The 17,103-nt window shown below is 36.3% G+C and overlaps 1 protein-coding gene across 1 annotated transcript in view; it reads right to left on the minus strand.

The window, feature by feature from the left end:
- LOC136025850 (protein crumbs-like) overlaps nucleotides 1-17,103 on the minus strand; it is an 81,332-nt gene that overhangs the window by 700 nt on the left and 63,529 nt on the right. Inside the window, exons 8-10 of the mRNA XM_065701874.1 lie at nucleotides 9,445-9,680; nucleotides 4,326-4,575; nucleotides 1,513-1,667 (exon numbers count right to left, since the gene is read on the minus strand). Coding sequence (XP_065557946.1) covers nucleotides 1,513-1,667; nucleotides 4,326-4,575; nucleotides 9,445-9,680 — 641 coding nt within the window. The remainder of the gene's footprint in view (nucleotides 1-1,512; nucleotides 1,668-4,325; nucleotides 4,576-9,444; nucleotides 9,681-17,103) is intronic.

Here is a 17,103-nt window from a genome sequence, read left to right on the forward strand (position 1 = left end):
AAAATATATGGCTGAATTATATGTAATTTTAATTGTACATCAATAAATTGGTACCATAAAAAATGGAGCTTAGGGAAGAAATGGAACACTGACCATGATTTATGAATTTTAATCACCCTATGAGTTTCCATAGTTCCTTATGGTAGCTTTTTACATAAATAGATTCCAAATAACATAGAAAAAGCTTTGCGATTAGCGACCAGGTCATTTGGAGTCATTCGGACTGGTGGCAAACTGGTGGCACGAATGGTGGCAATCAATCGACAGTAAAAGGGATAGTAATAAGATAATTTGTCTTAGTTCTTTCTCTCTCGCCAATCTTTCTCGTACGTGATATGCACATATTCTATTTCTAAACATCATTATTTCATACAACATACTTTTTTAAATGATTACTACAAGCCACTAGTGGCATAGCCAGGGGAGGATGTTTGGACTAGGATTATCCCCTCTCCACAAATTTTTTTAATAAAAAGTTACAAAGATTTACGCTGTAAGTGACCTTTGGCTGTATTTGGGCCCCCCTACCCCTGAAGTAAATTATTTGCACAGGCTCAGGAAACGTCTTTAGACTTCTGAATTTAAGAATCAGCATTTGTGTCTAGTTTTTCTAGCATCAGGTTTTAATTAATCTTACCATAATTGATTTTACAATGTGAAACTGTAGTTATTTTAGTTATTTTAAAATATCTTAAAACCTTGACAAAAAAAAACACCAAAGATCCTGAAACAAAGATATTTTAAAAGTGAAATTTAGTTTACAAAATGCTTGATAGTTTTCTATTTCAATTATCATTGATTGCTTTCCGGTTCTAAAAAGGGGATTGTCTAATTTTCGCTTTTCGCATTACATGTCAACATTATTGAAATCCTTATTAATCAATTTATTTTATTAATTTAATAAGGAAAAAATTCAATAGCACAAGAAAGTTTTCACACCAAAAGCAGACTTGGACTGAAGTAAACACACAAATTGAAGCTTTAGATATTCCAAAAAATTAGTTTTAGATGTAATCATTTCAGTTATTTCTGGGGTGGGTTCCCCAGTAAACAAGTTTGTTGATGGGTGTGTCACTAATATTGTTTTATGCACAATCTAACCTTTGTTTTCCCCCATATTTCTTTCTGAAAGTCTACACCAAAGCAAAACTGTTTAAGAAAAGAATCAAAATTTAAAGGATGATAAAGGGAAAATAAAAGTCCGATACAAAAAGTGCAATGAACATAATTTTTACAACACGATAGCTTTGCGAAACATACGTGTCAATTCCACTTTCTAGGGCTATAATGAGAGAAAGGTTTAGAGGAGTCTTTGAATAAATTGGAATAGAAAAGGAGCGCGCGTAGATATGTTGGCTTCCGAAGGCTTGGTGCTGTAGTCAGTTATTAGTATATATATATATATATATATATATAATATATATATATATATATATATATATATATATATATATATATATATTTGGATTACCTTTTAACAAAATTGTTTTAAGTTACCACAGTCAAACTTACCTCATTATCCACACAGTCTCCACGTCGACATGCAACAAGTGGATCACCAATGTAGCCATCACGGCAGTAACATACTGGTCTTTGATTGTTGTCTCGGTCGAAGCCAGGCTTGCAAAGAGCGTCAGTGCCACAAGGGTTTGGATTGCACAAATCCTCTGAAAAATGTTATTTTGAAGGCCACAGTGGTTTGACATGGACAAAAATGGTAAAAACAATAGATATTACACCCAACTACACGTAAAATCAATTTTTGTAATTGCTGGCCAATTGAATTGCCTATCGTCAGTTTTAGGCGGCTTTATTTTTCTTTCTTGCTTAAAATTAGCATTCGTTTTGGAATTTAAAAAAGAATAAAAAAATCGATTTTTGCCCATTGGCAACCTTTTAGAGATAAAGAAAAATTAAGTCCAGGGACAGCCATGGTGAGAGCAAGATTGCAAAAAAGAGTTATAGCCATGAGCCCATGAGCAACCCTTTTGAAATTAATCGAAAAAAGAAAATAGTTTTATTCAGGGAATCTCCGTGTTAATCGTTTTTATCTTGAGTAACTGCTTAATTTAAGTAACAAAGACAAAGAACGAACCGCGGGAAATATTAACCAAAATATTTTTAGGAACACACTACTTTCCGCTCACTGACTGCTGCAAGCATAGAAAATTATTTTCGCCCTAGCGTGTACAAATCAAGTACACGAAGGGGGGAAGCATTTTCCTTGTACATATTAACGTTTATCGCACTTCAGTAAAGTTGTGTGATTAGTTAGCACTGATCATTTTTCGGAAATTTGCATAGTTCGGATATTCACACTTCAGAACTTATTAAAACGTATGTCTAATCAAAAGTAAAATTATCTGAAGTCTTTATAGAGAATTTCCCTAAAAAAAAGTCAAGAATTTACTTTAGAAAAATATCCAAAAAAAGTAACAGACTAGCTGATAAAGCTTTATTTACGAAAACGCAAATTTTTCAGCCAGAGAAACAAATTTTTCAGCTCCGATCCAAAGTGCAAGTGCTCCGAAAATTCGCCCTTATGAAGACGTTGATTTGTCAATTAGCTGCGGAATCCGGCTACCAAATCGAAATTTAAATATCATAACTGTCTAAACAAAAAACTTCATCTCTAAAAAACAGAATTCCTCTTTGCTTAGAAACTAGTAAGTAGTCATGGACCCAAGGGGGGAAGGTGAAAAACCAGAGCGATTCAGAAAGGTATTTGGTATCGGTATGTAACTGGTATTGGTATCTGATTGGTAACAGGAAACTGGTATTGGTATCTAAGCTGTGTATGCAACAGAACAAAATTGCGTTCCTGCCTATAGTGCTGTAGTACGATATACGAGTCGGAGCGCGGGCTTGGAAGAGGCACCAAGTTGAGAGCTATGTACCAAAAGCTTCTCATGGGCAAGATAGGAGTTTTCATAACTGTATTGGTATCTAAGCTGTGGGTCAGGCATACACCCAGCGATCTAGCATCTCTCCTACGAGACAGGTGTATGAAAATCCTGTTTGGATTATAACAGCACATGTTACAAACGATTCAGAAACGGGCACAAACTGCTTTCTGATACTGGAATTATTGAAACGGCGATATTCACAAATACTACTTAGTCTGTAAACACACTAAGAGAAATTGGAAAGCCCCCATTTTAATAAAATGGTTCACGATCCGTTGGTTAAACTGATTATTGTGTTATGTTTGCTTCTGCCACTGGTAAATTTTCTTTAGGTTTAAATCCTACAGATAGTTCCATGGATGCCATGGCAGCTCTATAGTATACTGATGTGATTATTGGTCAAGCACACTTTTGTACCCTTATTAAAGGGGTCATATGTGTCTGAATTTGAATCGAGTTGACTCAGACCACTATTGCCATATATAGATACATGATACTATTTCCAAGCTGAATCGTCCGTATGCACTTTTACAATGGAGGGGGAATTCTCATTCAGGAAGGAACTGTCTGGAGGGAATTTGACGGGGGGTGGGGGGGAGTGAACTTTACTTTGGATGAAATTTCAACGGGGCAGCTTTCCGTGAGGGTAGGGGTATATTTCATAGAGGGTGGAAGCAGATCTACAGGTATTATTTTTTTTTAAACGAAATTATTCCATATATGAAAGGTTGCCCCCTCCTCAACACCTTACTCTTTACGCTAAAGTTTGACTGTTTTACTAAAACTGAAAAAGGGAGGTAGGCGTTCAATTAGAATAAGAAGGTTTTTTAAAAGTGCTAACAGCTTCAGCGTAAAAGATCAAGATATTAAGGAGGGGGCAACCCTTTATATATGTAAAAAATCTACCAAAATTAATATGCAAATTTTGTTTTAATTTTTCATGTACGGTGAGCCAAATTCAAACCTGTATTAGTTAAAAAATGTTCTGAAATTAAATAAAAAAAAATAAATTATTTTAACTGAAAGTAAGAAGTGACATTTAACCTTAAAACGAACAGAAACTATTCCGTATATGAAAGGGGTTATCCCCTCTCAACGCCTCACCCCTGAATTTGAATTGAGTTAACCCAGACCACTACTGCCATATATAGATACATGATCTCGTTTGACGATATGTTCCCCATATTTTACCCCATGTTTTTGACCCCATATGGTGAAATTTTCCCCATATTTTCCCTACGATTCCCTGACACTCGATTAGGGAAGCTGTATCTTCTCATGCTTTCTCTGTACAATGGGCTTTCCAGTTCGTTTGATGATCAAATATGATCCCCAGACATTTCACCCGTTTCTTTAGAGATATCTGGTGATACCGTAATTCGTAATTCGTATTAAATACCGTATTCGACTAAAACAAACCTTTAGTAAACGGTCGACATCTGTCAAAAGGATGGCCGGTATATCCCTTTGGACATGAGCAAATGGCCTTGTGATTGTTCACCCTGCAATCAGCACCAGTGCCACATGCTCCATTGCACGGATCAATGCACTGCAAGTTGAAGCAGGCCTGATTGGACGGACAATCGTCATGACGGACACATTCTGGTTTGCATTCAGTGTACGGATCGCCTTGGTAGTTCGTTGGACAGCTGCAGAGGGCACGATTGTTCTGGAAATTAGATAAGCAGGTTAAAATTTACAAATTTTATTCAGTATGGTTGCAGTAATTCAAAGAGCGGGATGTTACTTATTAAAAATTTTTACTGGAGAGGTATTAATTTGAGAAATACATTTATATGTTTAAGTTAAAGGGAAATTAAAAGGTTTTATCCCATTTATAGTTAATCAAACAATTCGTGGTAACGAACTGTAAGTAAAGAGTGACCCGGCTCAATAATAACCGAAACTCTAAAAACGGAATTTCTATACCAATGGATATATAAAAAGAATCGGCTTATTATGCTGATTCCAAAGATATATTTTTCATTAAGTTTAATGATACTTATCAAAAGTTACGAGCCTGAGAAAATTTGCCTGATTTACGAAAAAAGTGGAAAACACCCACAAAAGCCGTAGTATCTTAACGGAAATCATACCATCAGATTCAGCGTATCAGAAAACCCGACAGCAGAAGTTTCAAGCTCCTACCTGCAAAAAGGTGAAATTTTGTATTTTTGCAAGAAGAAAGATAACAAGTGCGTGTTTATTTGCTGTTTTTGTTTTTTTTTCCCAGGGTTGATCGTATCAACCCAGTGGTCCTAGAATATCGGAAGAGATCACATTCGAATGTAAATGAAAGGTTCTAGTGCCCTTTTTAAGTGACCAAAAAGACTGGAGGGCAAAAAAAAAATCAAATGCTTCATAGTAATGAATGGTAAGTAAATAACGATCCTTGTCAATAACAAAAGTATAAGAGCATAACCATTGATAAAATTCAGTCAAAGAATCAGCTTTTTATGATGATCCTAAATATTTACTTGTTTATTAGTAATTGGTGCAGTTATTAGTACACAAGAAATTTCGTATAATTATAGAAATTTTGGTAATCATAGTGACAAGGGGCAATTTTGGAAAAAAAATATGCCATCAACTTTTGCTTGCGTTGCAAGAGTACCCAAGAGCTGATATATGAAGTCACAATAAGCAGAAATATTTCCCTTGAACGGAATTCTGAGAATTTCTGTGTTTTTCCCGTGAACGGATACACTAGGACACCTGGCTCCACCTTCACGAAAAAATCTCCCTCAGAGAAATATTACCTGGACAATTCATTCCTGGTGAAAATTTACCCCGGACAATTACCATTAACACCTCCACGCATAAAATTGAACCGGTAAAGAGAAAGCAAGACATCTTAAGAAAATTCATATAAGAATTCTGGCCAATTCACCCTGTGTAAAATTTCCCCCTGGAAAATTCCCTCTCAAGGGAAATTTTTCCCCGAGCTAAATCCTCCCAGCAGAAAATTCGTCCCCCTCCCCGCCCAAAGCGTCTGTTTGCGCACGGATACAGACAAACAGACGCTAAGACACAGAGGCAGAGAGAGAGACAAACACAGAATCATAAAAACAGGAACAATATGACAAAAACAGAGACAAGAAAACAAACTTTCAGACTAACACGCACTCAGATAGAGAGAGAGAGAGAGAGAGAAAGAGAGAGAGAGAGAGAGAGAGAAAGAGAGAGAGAGAGAGAGAGAGAGAGAGAGAGAGAGAGAGAGAAAACACATACAAACACACAGATTCAGACACAGAAACCCACAAATACACGCACAAGCAAACAGAGGCTCTTAGACACTGGTACGGAGAGAGAGAGAGACAAAAACACATACAAACACACAGAGTCGAACACACAAACACATAAAGATAGACACATACAAATCCAAACAGAGGCTCAGACACACAGGCTCGTTGAGGGAGAAATAAAAAATACACACAAACACAAAAAGATAGACAAAAGAGTGAGACAAAACACACGAAAAGACACAGAAGAATCAGACACACAAATACACAAAAAGACAAACACAGAGACTGGCAAACACAGAGTCAGACATGTAGGCACAGTTAGAGAGAGAGATAAAAATACAGGTATACAGACAAACAAATACAAAAGGACATACACAGAGACAAGCAAACATACAGCCAAAGACACAGGCACGGTGAGAGAGATAGACAGAAAAAACTCATATCAACGCACAGAGTCGGACACGAAAACACACAAAGGCAGACACAGAGACAGACGAGAACACGGTCAGTCGCACAAACACGATGAGAGAGAGGCAAAAACAAACACGAACACATAGAGTGAGACACAAAAACACACAAAGACAGACACAGATACTGTCAAACATACAGTCAGAAAGACATTCACGGTGAAAGAGGGACAAAACACACACAAATACACAGAGTCAGACACACAAACACATAAAGACAGACACAGAGACATACAACACATAGTTAGACACGCAGGCGCGGTGAGAAAGAGACAAATAACACACAAGCATATTGAGTAAGAAAAAATAAACACATAGAGACAGACTCAAAAACAGACAAACACATATCAACATAAACAAATACGGTTAGAGAGAGACAAAAACACACAGACACACAGAATAAGACAAATAAACGACATATACAAAAACACATAAAGACAGATACAGAGACAGACAAACTGACGTTTAGACACACAGACACGGTGAGAGAGAGAGAGAGAGAGAGAGAGAGAGAGAGAGAGAGAGAGAGAGAGAGAGAGAGAGAGAGAGACAAAATCAAACAAAGACACAGAGTCAGACACATAAAAAAGCAAAGACAAACACAGATACAGACAAAAAGACGTTAAGACACAGAGGCAGAGAGAGAGACAAGCACAACCAGTCAAACAAACAGAATCATAAAAACGAGACAGAATGTCAGACAGACATTCACGGTGAAAGAGGGACAAAAACACACACAAATACACAGAGTCAGACACACAAACACATAAAGACAGACACAGAGACATACAAACATATAGTTAGATACGCAGGCATGGTGAGAAAGAGACAAAAAACACACACAAGTATACAGAGTAAAAAAATAAACACTTAGAGATCGACTCAAAAACAGACAAACACAGAGCAGCACATACAAGTACGGTTAGAGAGAGAGAGAGACAAAAACACACAAATGGTCTTATATGTGATAATGCAAAGAGTACCGTGTGCCAGCCATTGAGTGTCACAGGCTAGGAATTGCCATAGAGTATCACGATATAACAACGAAATGCTACGTTTCCATTGTTCAAATAAAACAAAAATTCACTTATTGGTGTGTTCAAACGTCAGAAAACGCTCAAGTGACGATGACAGGTGAAAAATAAACCCTTTTCCACTTAAATAATACTAATTTAGTCCCCTAAGAATAATCTGTTTAATAATGTTTGCAAATTTGTTTATTAATAAAACTTCTATGTACAAAAAGGCCTTAATTCTTTAAGTCCTTGTTCCAGGATGAATTTTCAATATATTTCGCTATTTATGCGTTTTTTTAGCCAATGCACAAAGGTTTGCTCTTTCAAGATTGCCTCTGATATAAGCGTAAAATTCTGTGTAGTGAGGAGGAAAAAATAGAATTCTGACCACGTATGAAGGTGTACCATATTGTAGCCATAAGGATACTCTTGATTTTTTCATCTCAGATAGAGCAGTCAAGTTCTAACATAAGAAAAGGCTCCATTACTAAAAAGGTGCTAAGAACTGTCTACAATACCCCCCGATAATGCAGTATAACATTACTTAACAAACAGGTGTGTCCAGTAGACCAATAATCAATAGGATTATCGAATACTTGCACACTCTTCTGTGGAAAGGATTGGAAACATGTAATCAATAGCTTAACCGATCTAGAAACTTTGTGAGGAATTGAAATTTGTGAGGAAATTGAATCTGAGCGGATGAAACATCTTGTCACGTAGAATCTATTTCCCGAATCAGAATAACACCAATTGCTTCTTGGTCCAGCTCTTCAAGGCACATTTCCATTGGGAAATCTCTGATCTTACGTTCTATTGTTAAAACGGACAAAAATCTTTGGAATAAAAAGGTTATTTGAGGAAAAATCTTGAAGAAAAAATATCTTAAAACATAAAAAATCTTGAAGAAAAAATGAAAACCCGAAAAAAACGCTTGAGGAAAAAACTCTTAAAATATTACGTAGCATCCCGCGTGTGCACCGTCATTACGAGACCGTCACGTATGCGCCGTCATTATGTTTTAGCCATTTGCGTGACGTCCTGAGTTACAACTGGGGGGATCCCCAATTGACCAGCGGTCCTTGACCTCTAGCAAGTCACACGATAATACATCATTCTCAAGAAGTATAACAAGTCACGCGAGATTATGTCATTCTTAACATAGGTAAACATTCCCAAAACAAGTCTCATTGGCCCTCAAAACCTTTAGGGCTGTTAAAATTTCCAAAACCTACACCATCCTCAGGTGAATTTCCTGGCGCAATGATGCCTACTTAACATCTATTTAATTTTAATACGTAATACTCCCTAGACTGTATGCCGTGAAACGTAAAAGCCCCCTAAAAGCTTGGTCAATCAGGTAAATTATACCTTTGCCTAACAAACAAGTGCACTAAAGTATTGCGTAAGACCCAGGTGAGCCTAATAGTGTCTTGAGACACTACTAGCTCCAATAATATACCCCCTATGGCTGACTTTGAAACTAAAACCCCCTCACTACTCATAGAAGACTTATAGGCCTTATAGAGACAATTAAAAATATGAAAGGATGAATATAATCCATATCCGCTGTCAGTGTAGATGCTGCCTAATCGACTTTTCGGCAAATTAGGCAGCATCTGATGCCCAACCTAGGTTTAGCTGGAATAAAACCCTAGGCAAGCACAACATCAATACAATTTGCTGACGCAGAGTTTGATTAGTCTGATCATTATAGGATTAGGTGTGCGACGATTAGACCGTTGTGTAGACGATTAGACTGACAGGCGAAAAAAAAAATTCATAACACGAAAGAAAGAATTATACATACTGAGACACGGCAGTCTGCGTTTCTGCCACAACGGGTCAAACAAGGATCTTGACAACGGAAGTCGATACAGGCTAATGATGTATCGCAATCAAAATCTGCATCACATTCATGTCTGCAGCCTTGGATGGGGTCACCAATGTAACCAGATTGACAGCTGCAAATAGCTTGGTTGCCATCTGATCTACAATTACTGTTTGGACCACATGGAGTTGGGCTGCAAAGATCTCCAAAGCCACCTTAATAAAAAAATGAAAAATATTTTGAAGCAAATAAATCAAGAAAGATGAAAGGAGGAGCTTAGTCAATTACATTAAAAAAAGATAATATTTGAAAGCCTTGAAATCTTTGGATCAGCCATCTCAAGTAACGTAACCATAAAGACTTGTACCCCATTCTTTTTCAAGAGTGCTGTTTACTGCCAAGAACTTACATAGGAAACGACGTCACGACACAACCAGTTTTATAATATAAACAAGAAGGTCCAAAAAATGATTATTTGCAATTATTAAGATGTTTCTTTGGAACCACTTGAACTATTAAACTGCGGTTAGAAGATAAATGCGGTAATAACAAATCCAGTTAGAAGATAAATAAATTTTCATTTCGAGCCACATTTGCCATGACTATGCCTAAGTCGCAAGGCCAAACTTTTGAGTTTCTTGGTGTCGACCTTAGTTCTCCTGTTTTTAATCATGGTATATTATACGTGACATTTTCTCGTGTTAAAAGACAACTTATATTAAAGTTCTGCTACCCCGCAAAAATAAACGAAAAACATATAATGAAGTGTGGAAGGAAGCCCGAACAACTGCCAACAAAGCGTCTTATTGTTAGAGTTACATATATGTTTTTTAATTATACGATTAATAATTAAAATTTCAGGTCGCGAGAACGATTAAAATAGGTCAGGACTTTAAGGAAAAATTTATATTTTTCCTAGGGCGGTTGTAAAAAACCTTTGGTGACGTTATTGACATCAAGAAGAGGGGACGTCATGACATCAAGAAAAGGCTCAAGTTGTCTGCGGTTAGAAGACAAGCGACAATGAGAATCCATATATAGAAGCCTACCACATGCCAAGTGCTGGACCTGGCGGCAAAGCCTCTGGGCTTCTTATACTATATATATATATATATATATATATATATATATATATATATATATATATATATATATATATATATATATATATATATATATATATATATATATATATATCGTTTTTAATATAACATCTCTACTATTATCACTCGACCAGCTGATACCCTCCATTCATGAACACTCCCTCCCTCTCGGACTCCTCTTGGTACTTCCTGTAATTTCCTGCTGTAAAAGGGAAATGTTTACTGACATGTAGAAACTAGCCACAACTGGTGGCGTGTGCCAAGCGTGGCGGAACTTTGTAAAGCGTTGATGGGAGTGTGCTGGGCCCGGCAAAACCGTGCGGCCCACATAGTGCTCCAAGATGAATACCAAGTGGTGAAAAATGAGCGGCCTCTTTCTAAACACCCAAAATAATTTAAGCAAAATCAGTTTATGTTTAGTGTTCTTGCATATACTAAATAGTCCTTGTATATTCGAAGATAATAATTTCACTTATCAAGTTATGCATAAATATTTTAAAGCGAATCCATCCTTACCTGTCCCCTCCGTCAAACTCCTCCCTGTCCCTTTCTTGACTTTCGTCTGTCAGAGAGATGTGCTGCGAGCGCTTATGGTTTTATAAGCTATGCAAAAGGATACTTCAGGACAAAATGGAGTGATATCAAGTATTGATTTTAAATGACATGCACAGAATGGGGCGTGGCTTTGGGAATTGCAAAACTTTCAAAACACAATACTTCTTTTAAACTTGTAGGTACGCCTTATTTACATTTTCAAACAATTTTTTTTATTATCACTTTCCATCCTCCCCAATAAATTCCTACACACCAGCCCTGTTCGATTTACCTGCCTATGGCCTACGCTCCATTATCTTAAATTGGTACCTTATGTGAGCCAAAAATACTTTTTAGATGGCTTCAGGCTTAGGAGAACCAGCATGTTCCCTTTGTATATTCTTACACAAAAGGGGGAAAGTAGTTGCTTGGCGATCATAGGCAGCGCAACAGCGCTGCCTAAGTAAAAAGCGATGTGGACACAATGTATTATTTATTTTTATAAAGACATGTACTTTGTATCGAGGAGCTGTAGCAGAAACTTCAAAAAGGGTTCATTCGAATGGAAATTGGAAGGGCTTGTACCTTTTCTAATAGTCGAAAGTGATAGGAGGGCAAATAACACCCCTCCCAAGCCCACTACTTCCCTAAACACAATTAATAAAAATTTGAGATTGTCCTTTTTGTTCAATGTAGTTGAAAGATCCGGAAATTATGTCTTTGAGGATGACAACCTCCCTAGAGCCCTTAGGGCAAGGGTTGTAAGCTGTGGCCTGGAGCATATAAGGCTTATATAGAAAGGATGATTTTATAAACTTCGGAAGGGGCTGATTGGACTGTTAATCAGAAGTTTGTAATTCAGAGTGATTCAGTGTAATTCAGAGCAATTGGAAGGTGGATACCCTTACACACCTCCTATTTTCCAAAAATGTATCTGATAGAAATTTTGAGATGACCATTTTTTGTCGTAGAAACTTAGAAAAGGACTCATTCGATTGGAAATTGAAACGACAAGTACCATTTTTAATAGCCGAAAGTGATTAAAGTGCAACTAGCCCCCCTCCCACGCCCCCAAACACATCGAATCAAAATTATTAGATAGCCACTTTGTTCAAAATAGTTTGTCCTAAAATTGTGTATTTGAAGATGACAATGCCCTACAGCCCTCAGGGCAAAGGTTATAAGTTTTGGCCTGGGGGAATATAATGTTTATATAGAAAGGATGATCGTATAATCTTTGGACGGCACTGATTGGATTGCTAATCAGAAGTTTTAGTGCCTTTTCTGAGATTCAGAGAGATGGGAGGGTGAATACTGTCCTCCCCGTATTTCCCATAAATGTGTCGGATAGAAATTTTGAGATGGCCATTTGTTGTCGTAAAAACTTCAAAAAGGGCTCATGCAATTGGAAATAAAAAGGATTAGTGCCTTTTTAATAATCGAAAGTGATCGGATGGTAACAAACACCTCTCCCATATCCCCATTATTTCCCCATATATATCCAATCAAAATTTTTAGATAGCAATTTTGTTCAATGTAGCTGAAATTACCGAAAATTACGTCTTTGAGGATGACAACCCTCTCCCGACCCTCGCGGCAAGGGTTGTTAGTTAGCCTCTAGGGCATATGAGGTTTTTATAGAAAGGGTCATTATATAAACTTCGGAGGGGGCTTGTTGGATTGGTAATCAGAAGTCTTAGCTCCTTTTTTAAGATTCAAATGGGTCAGAGGGTGGATACCTTCCCCCCACCTCGTATTTTACCTAAATACAACTTATGTAAATTTTGAGATAGCCATTTGTTGTCGTAAAGCTGATTTGGTTGGAAATTGAAAGGGCTAGTACTCTTTTTAAAAGTCGAAAGTGAGTGGAGGGCATTAATACCCCTCCCACGCCGACCATTTCCCCAAACACATCCAATCAAAATTTCGAGATAACAATTTTGTACAACGCAGTTGAAAGATCCGGAACTTAAGTCTTTGAGGATGACCATCCCCATACAGCCCTCAGGACAAGGGTTGTAAGTTGTGCCCTGGGCATGTAAGATATATATATATATATATATATATATATATATATATATATAATATATATATATATATATATATATATATATATATATATATATATATATATATATATATATATATATATATATATATATATATATATATAGAAAGGGTGATCGTATAAACGTTGCATTACGCTCATTCGACTGGTAATCTGAAGTTATAATGCCTTTTCAAGATTCAGAGTGATTGGAGGATGGATACCCCCTCCTCACACCCTATATTTTCCCAGAATACACCTGATAAAAATTTTGAGAAAGCCATTTATTGTCACAGAAACTTTTAAAAACGTTCATTCAATTGGAAATTGAGAAGGCCAGTGCCCTTTTTAATAGTCGAAAGTGATTGGAGGACAACTAACCCCCCTCAGACCCCCACCATTTCTCCAAACACACTCAATCAAAATTTTGAGATATCAGTTTTGTTTAACGCAATTCAAAGGTACGAAAATTATGTCTGTGAGGATGACAAACCCCATACAGCTCTCAGGGCAAGAGTTGTAAGTTGTGGCCTGGGGGCATATAAGGTATATATAGAAAGGGTGATCGTATAAAATTTAGAAGGGCCTATTGGATTCTTAATCACAAGTTCTTGTGCCCTTTTTAAGATTCAGAGTAATCGGAGTGCGGACCCTCCACCTCAGATTTTCGCAAAATGCAACTGATAGAAATTTTGAGATAGCCGTTTGTTGTTGTAGAAACTTCGAAAACAGCTCATTCAATTGGAAACTGAAAGGACTAGAGCCCTTTTTAATAGTCGAAAATGATTGGAGGCCAACTAACCCCCTTCCCATGCCCACCATTTCTCCAGACACATCCAGTCAGAATTTTGAGATAGCCGTTTTGTTCAAAGTAATTGAAACGACCAGAAATTATGTATTTGAGGATGATAACCCCCCCACACACAGCAACGAGGGCAAGGTAAGTTATACCCTGGGGGCATATAAAGTATACATATAAAGCTGTGGGTTGTAATTTTAGCAAAGATATACTGGTATATATTCCTTAAAGTTTTAATAATTTTTAATTCATTAAAGTTGAAAAATTTAAATATTTTAAACGTGTTTTCTTTATTTAAACCATACAATAAATAACCGAGTCAAACTCAAAACGAGAAAAATTAACATGAATAGGGCTGACAACCCCCATGTCTTCTCAAGATCAGAACATAGTTTTCTGATCTTGTTTAAAATGTTTTTACAAGGTATATGAAGGAGGACGTCCCCACCTTGCACTCCAATTACAGCACGAATGTCTGGTGTCCTTTTTGAGAATAACAAGAGATTGGAGGGCAAGTAGCCCTTCTCTCAAGGCCATTCATTTTTCTAACGCATCCAGTCAAAATTTTGAGCCAGCCATTTTGTTCAGCACAGCAGAAAGGTCCAGCAATTATGTCTTTGGCCACATTAGGCAAGTCCACCTCCCCTATTATGCAATTGGCCCATTATGCTTTAAAAGTAAATGTTGCTTTAAAATAAATCAAAAGGCATTGTGTTTGTGGTTGCCAAGAAGACAACTCAGCAATATGTCAAGAATGACTAGGGGTATTAAGTTGAAACTTTTGAGGATGCTACTATTACTACTTCTGCTCTTATAATTTAAATATACAAAAAGATTGTATGCGTATCCAAGTTGTCAAAGAGCATAGATAGAATATTTTGAGAATGATACTAAGTTTTATTTTTCAGCTCATTTTCAGAAGCTATAAAATTAAATTAAAAAACACTGTTTCTGTCAGGAATAAAAATTGTCGAAAATTTTCTCCAACATAGAAATAGCAACCCATACTAAGGATTCTTATTGAAGAAAAGTGGAAAGATATAATACTATTTTTCCATGAAAAAAACAAAGTCAATTAAAACGAACAGAAATTAATTTAAAAAACTTTTTCCATAAGATAATTTCATCTTAGAAAAGTAAAAAGCTCCATTAGGCAAAGAATGAGCAAAAATAAAGTCAATTAATCTTCCAAGAGCGAAAGTATCACTATCAATAAATAAATGAAACTCAAAATGAGCCGAAACTAAAATAAATAGCCGAGTCAAGCTTAAAATGAGCAAGAATTAACATGAGTAGGGCTGATAACCCTTATGCCTTCTCAAGACCAGAGCATAATTTGCGCTTTACTGAAAACAAAATACGTTTGGAATGTTTTCACCTTTCTTACTTTCATAAATGGAAAATTATCAAAACCTTAAGGGAGAATTTGTTTTTTTTTTAGTAAAGCGCAAATTGTGTCCTGGTCTTGAGAAGGCATAGGGGTTATCATATCTACTCAAGTTAATTTTTGCTCGTTTTAAGTTTGATCGGCTATTTATTTTAATTTCTGTTTGTCTTGAGTTTCATTTATTTATTGATAGTGATTATGTGATAGTTTTACACTTGGAAGATTACTTTACTTTATTTTTGGTCATTCTTGGCCTAATGGAGCTCTTTACTTTTTTTTAAAAAAAACTTGTCTTGTGGAATTTTTTTTTTTAATTAATTCTTAGGTATTGACAATACTGGCCATTATATTCCACATGCCTTTACGTTTTGCCACATATGATGCAAATGGTCATTCACCTGTGATAGGTGGAACTAATCAAAGATATCTTAGAGTGAATCAGAATAAATTATTTGGACATCCTTGGCCCGTCCAAATTTGGAAACTAAATGATTGACGTTTGAATAATAATTTTCAGAAGTACTCTAAATTGATTGTTTATACATGCGCGAATGAAAGTGTTAACGCCTACTGACGTAATTAGTAGTCTCTCTGCCTTTTTTAACCATGTAGCGACAACATTTTGGGCGAGATATTTAAAAGGCGATGTATGACATATCACCTTGTTAAAAAATTGTAGGCCTCATTTATATTTCGTTTAATAAGATTGTTCATAATGAAATAGGACATGACTTAAAAAATAATTCAAAATTTGTAAAAAATTAAAATTTTGATTTGTTTTAATGTAAATGACTTCACAAATACCCAGGCTTCCAATACCCCATTGTTTCTTTAAGGAAAACTAGATAATAAGGTACAATTCGGCAAGCGTAATTGTTAAAGCATACCTTTTAATAGTATAGCCTAAACCAGGAGAAGATTCTGAGAGTATGAGCCTCCTTAAGGTAAGGGCGAAAACCAAAAGATCAAAATATTAATTTTTTGTTTATCTTCATCAGTCAGTACACATGAAACAGAAATGTATCTAAAAATTCTTGATTAGTTTTTAAGTTATTTTTCCAACTCTCCCCTTCTCCAATCCTGAATACGGCGATGCCCCTTAGTCAAGGTAACTCAAAAGGCGATACGTTAACACGTACTAAGCTTCACAGGAAAGTTGAAATAGTCATGCTGAGTATTTGATTGTTATTACGAACAGTTGTTTTGACAAGGAAGGTTTTTACTTAGCCTGCAAGGTAGGACGCATGCATTATTTTAAAGGCTCAAAATCCCTCCTTTTTATGTATTTTATTGGAGTAAATATAACAGATTTTAGAAAAAACAAAGAAAACTTCTACTGATCTTTACACCCGGTAAAATATTGGAAAGTGAGTTGGACCAATCGCCCATATCTTGTTTCATAGTTTGGGCTGCAAATACCTTTTTAATAAACACTACTACATAACGTCTTTTGATTTACCACAGCCAATCTCCATCAGGCAGCAGCCAAACTGTATCCATTTCCCTAAGTTTAATTCATACACATGCTAAGCTATGTCAAGCTATAGTCATTTTCGACCAATCACAATTCATTTTCTCCGTTAAAAGTAGCCCTGATTGGTCCGTTGTGACAATGACTGGAAATCGACGCCAAACTAGGCCTGAATGTGAACAGCCTAAGGTAAAATGAAGTAACAGCTTGCCAAAGCTAGTCATTTGAAAACGGTGTTGACAAATAATAAAACACAACGCCCACGTTCGATGAGTTGCATAGTGACTGTGAGTCACA

This window comes from Artemia franciscana, chromosome 4, assembly GCF_032884065.1.
Source record: "Artemia franciscana chromosome 4, ASM3288406v1, whole genome shotgun sequence".
NCBI lineage: Eukaryota > Metazoa > Arthropoda > Branchiopoda > Anostraca > Artemiidae > Artemia > Artemia franciscana.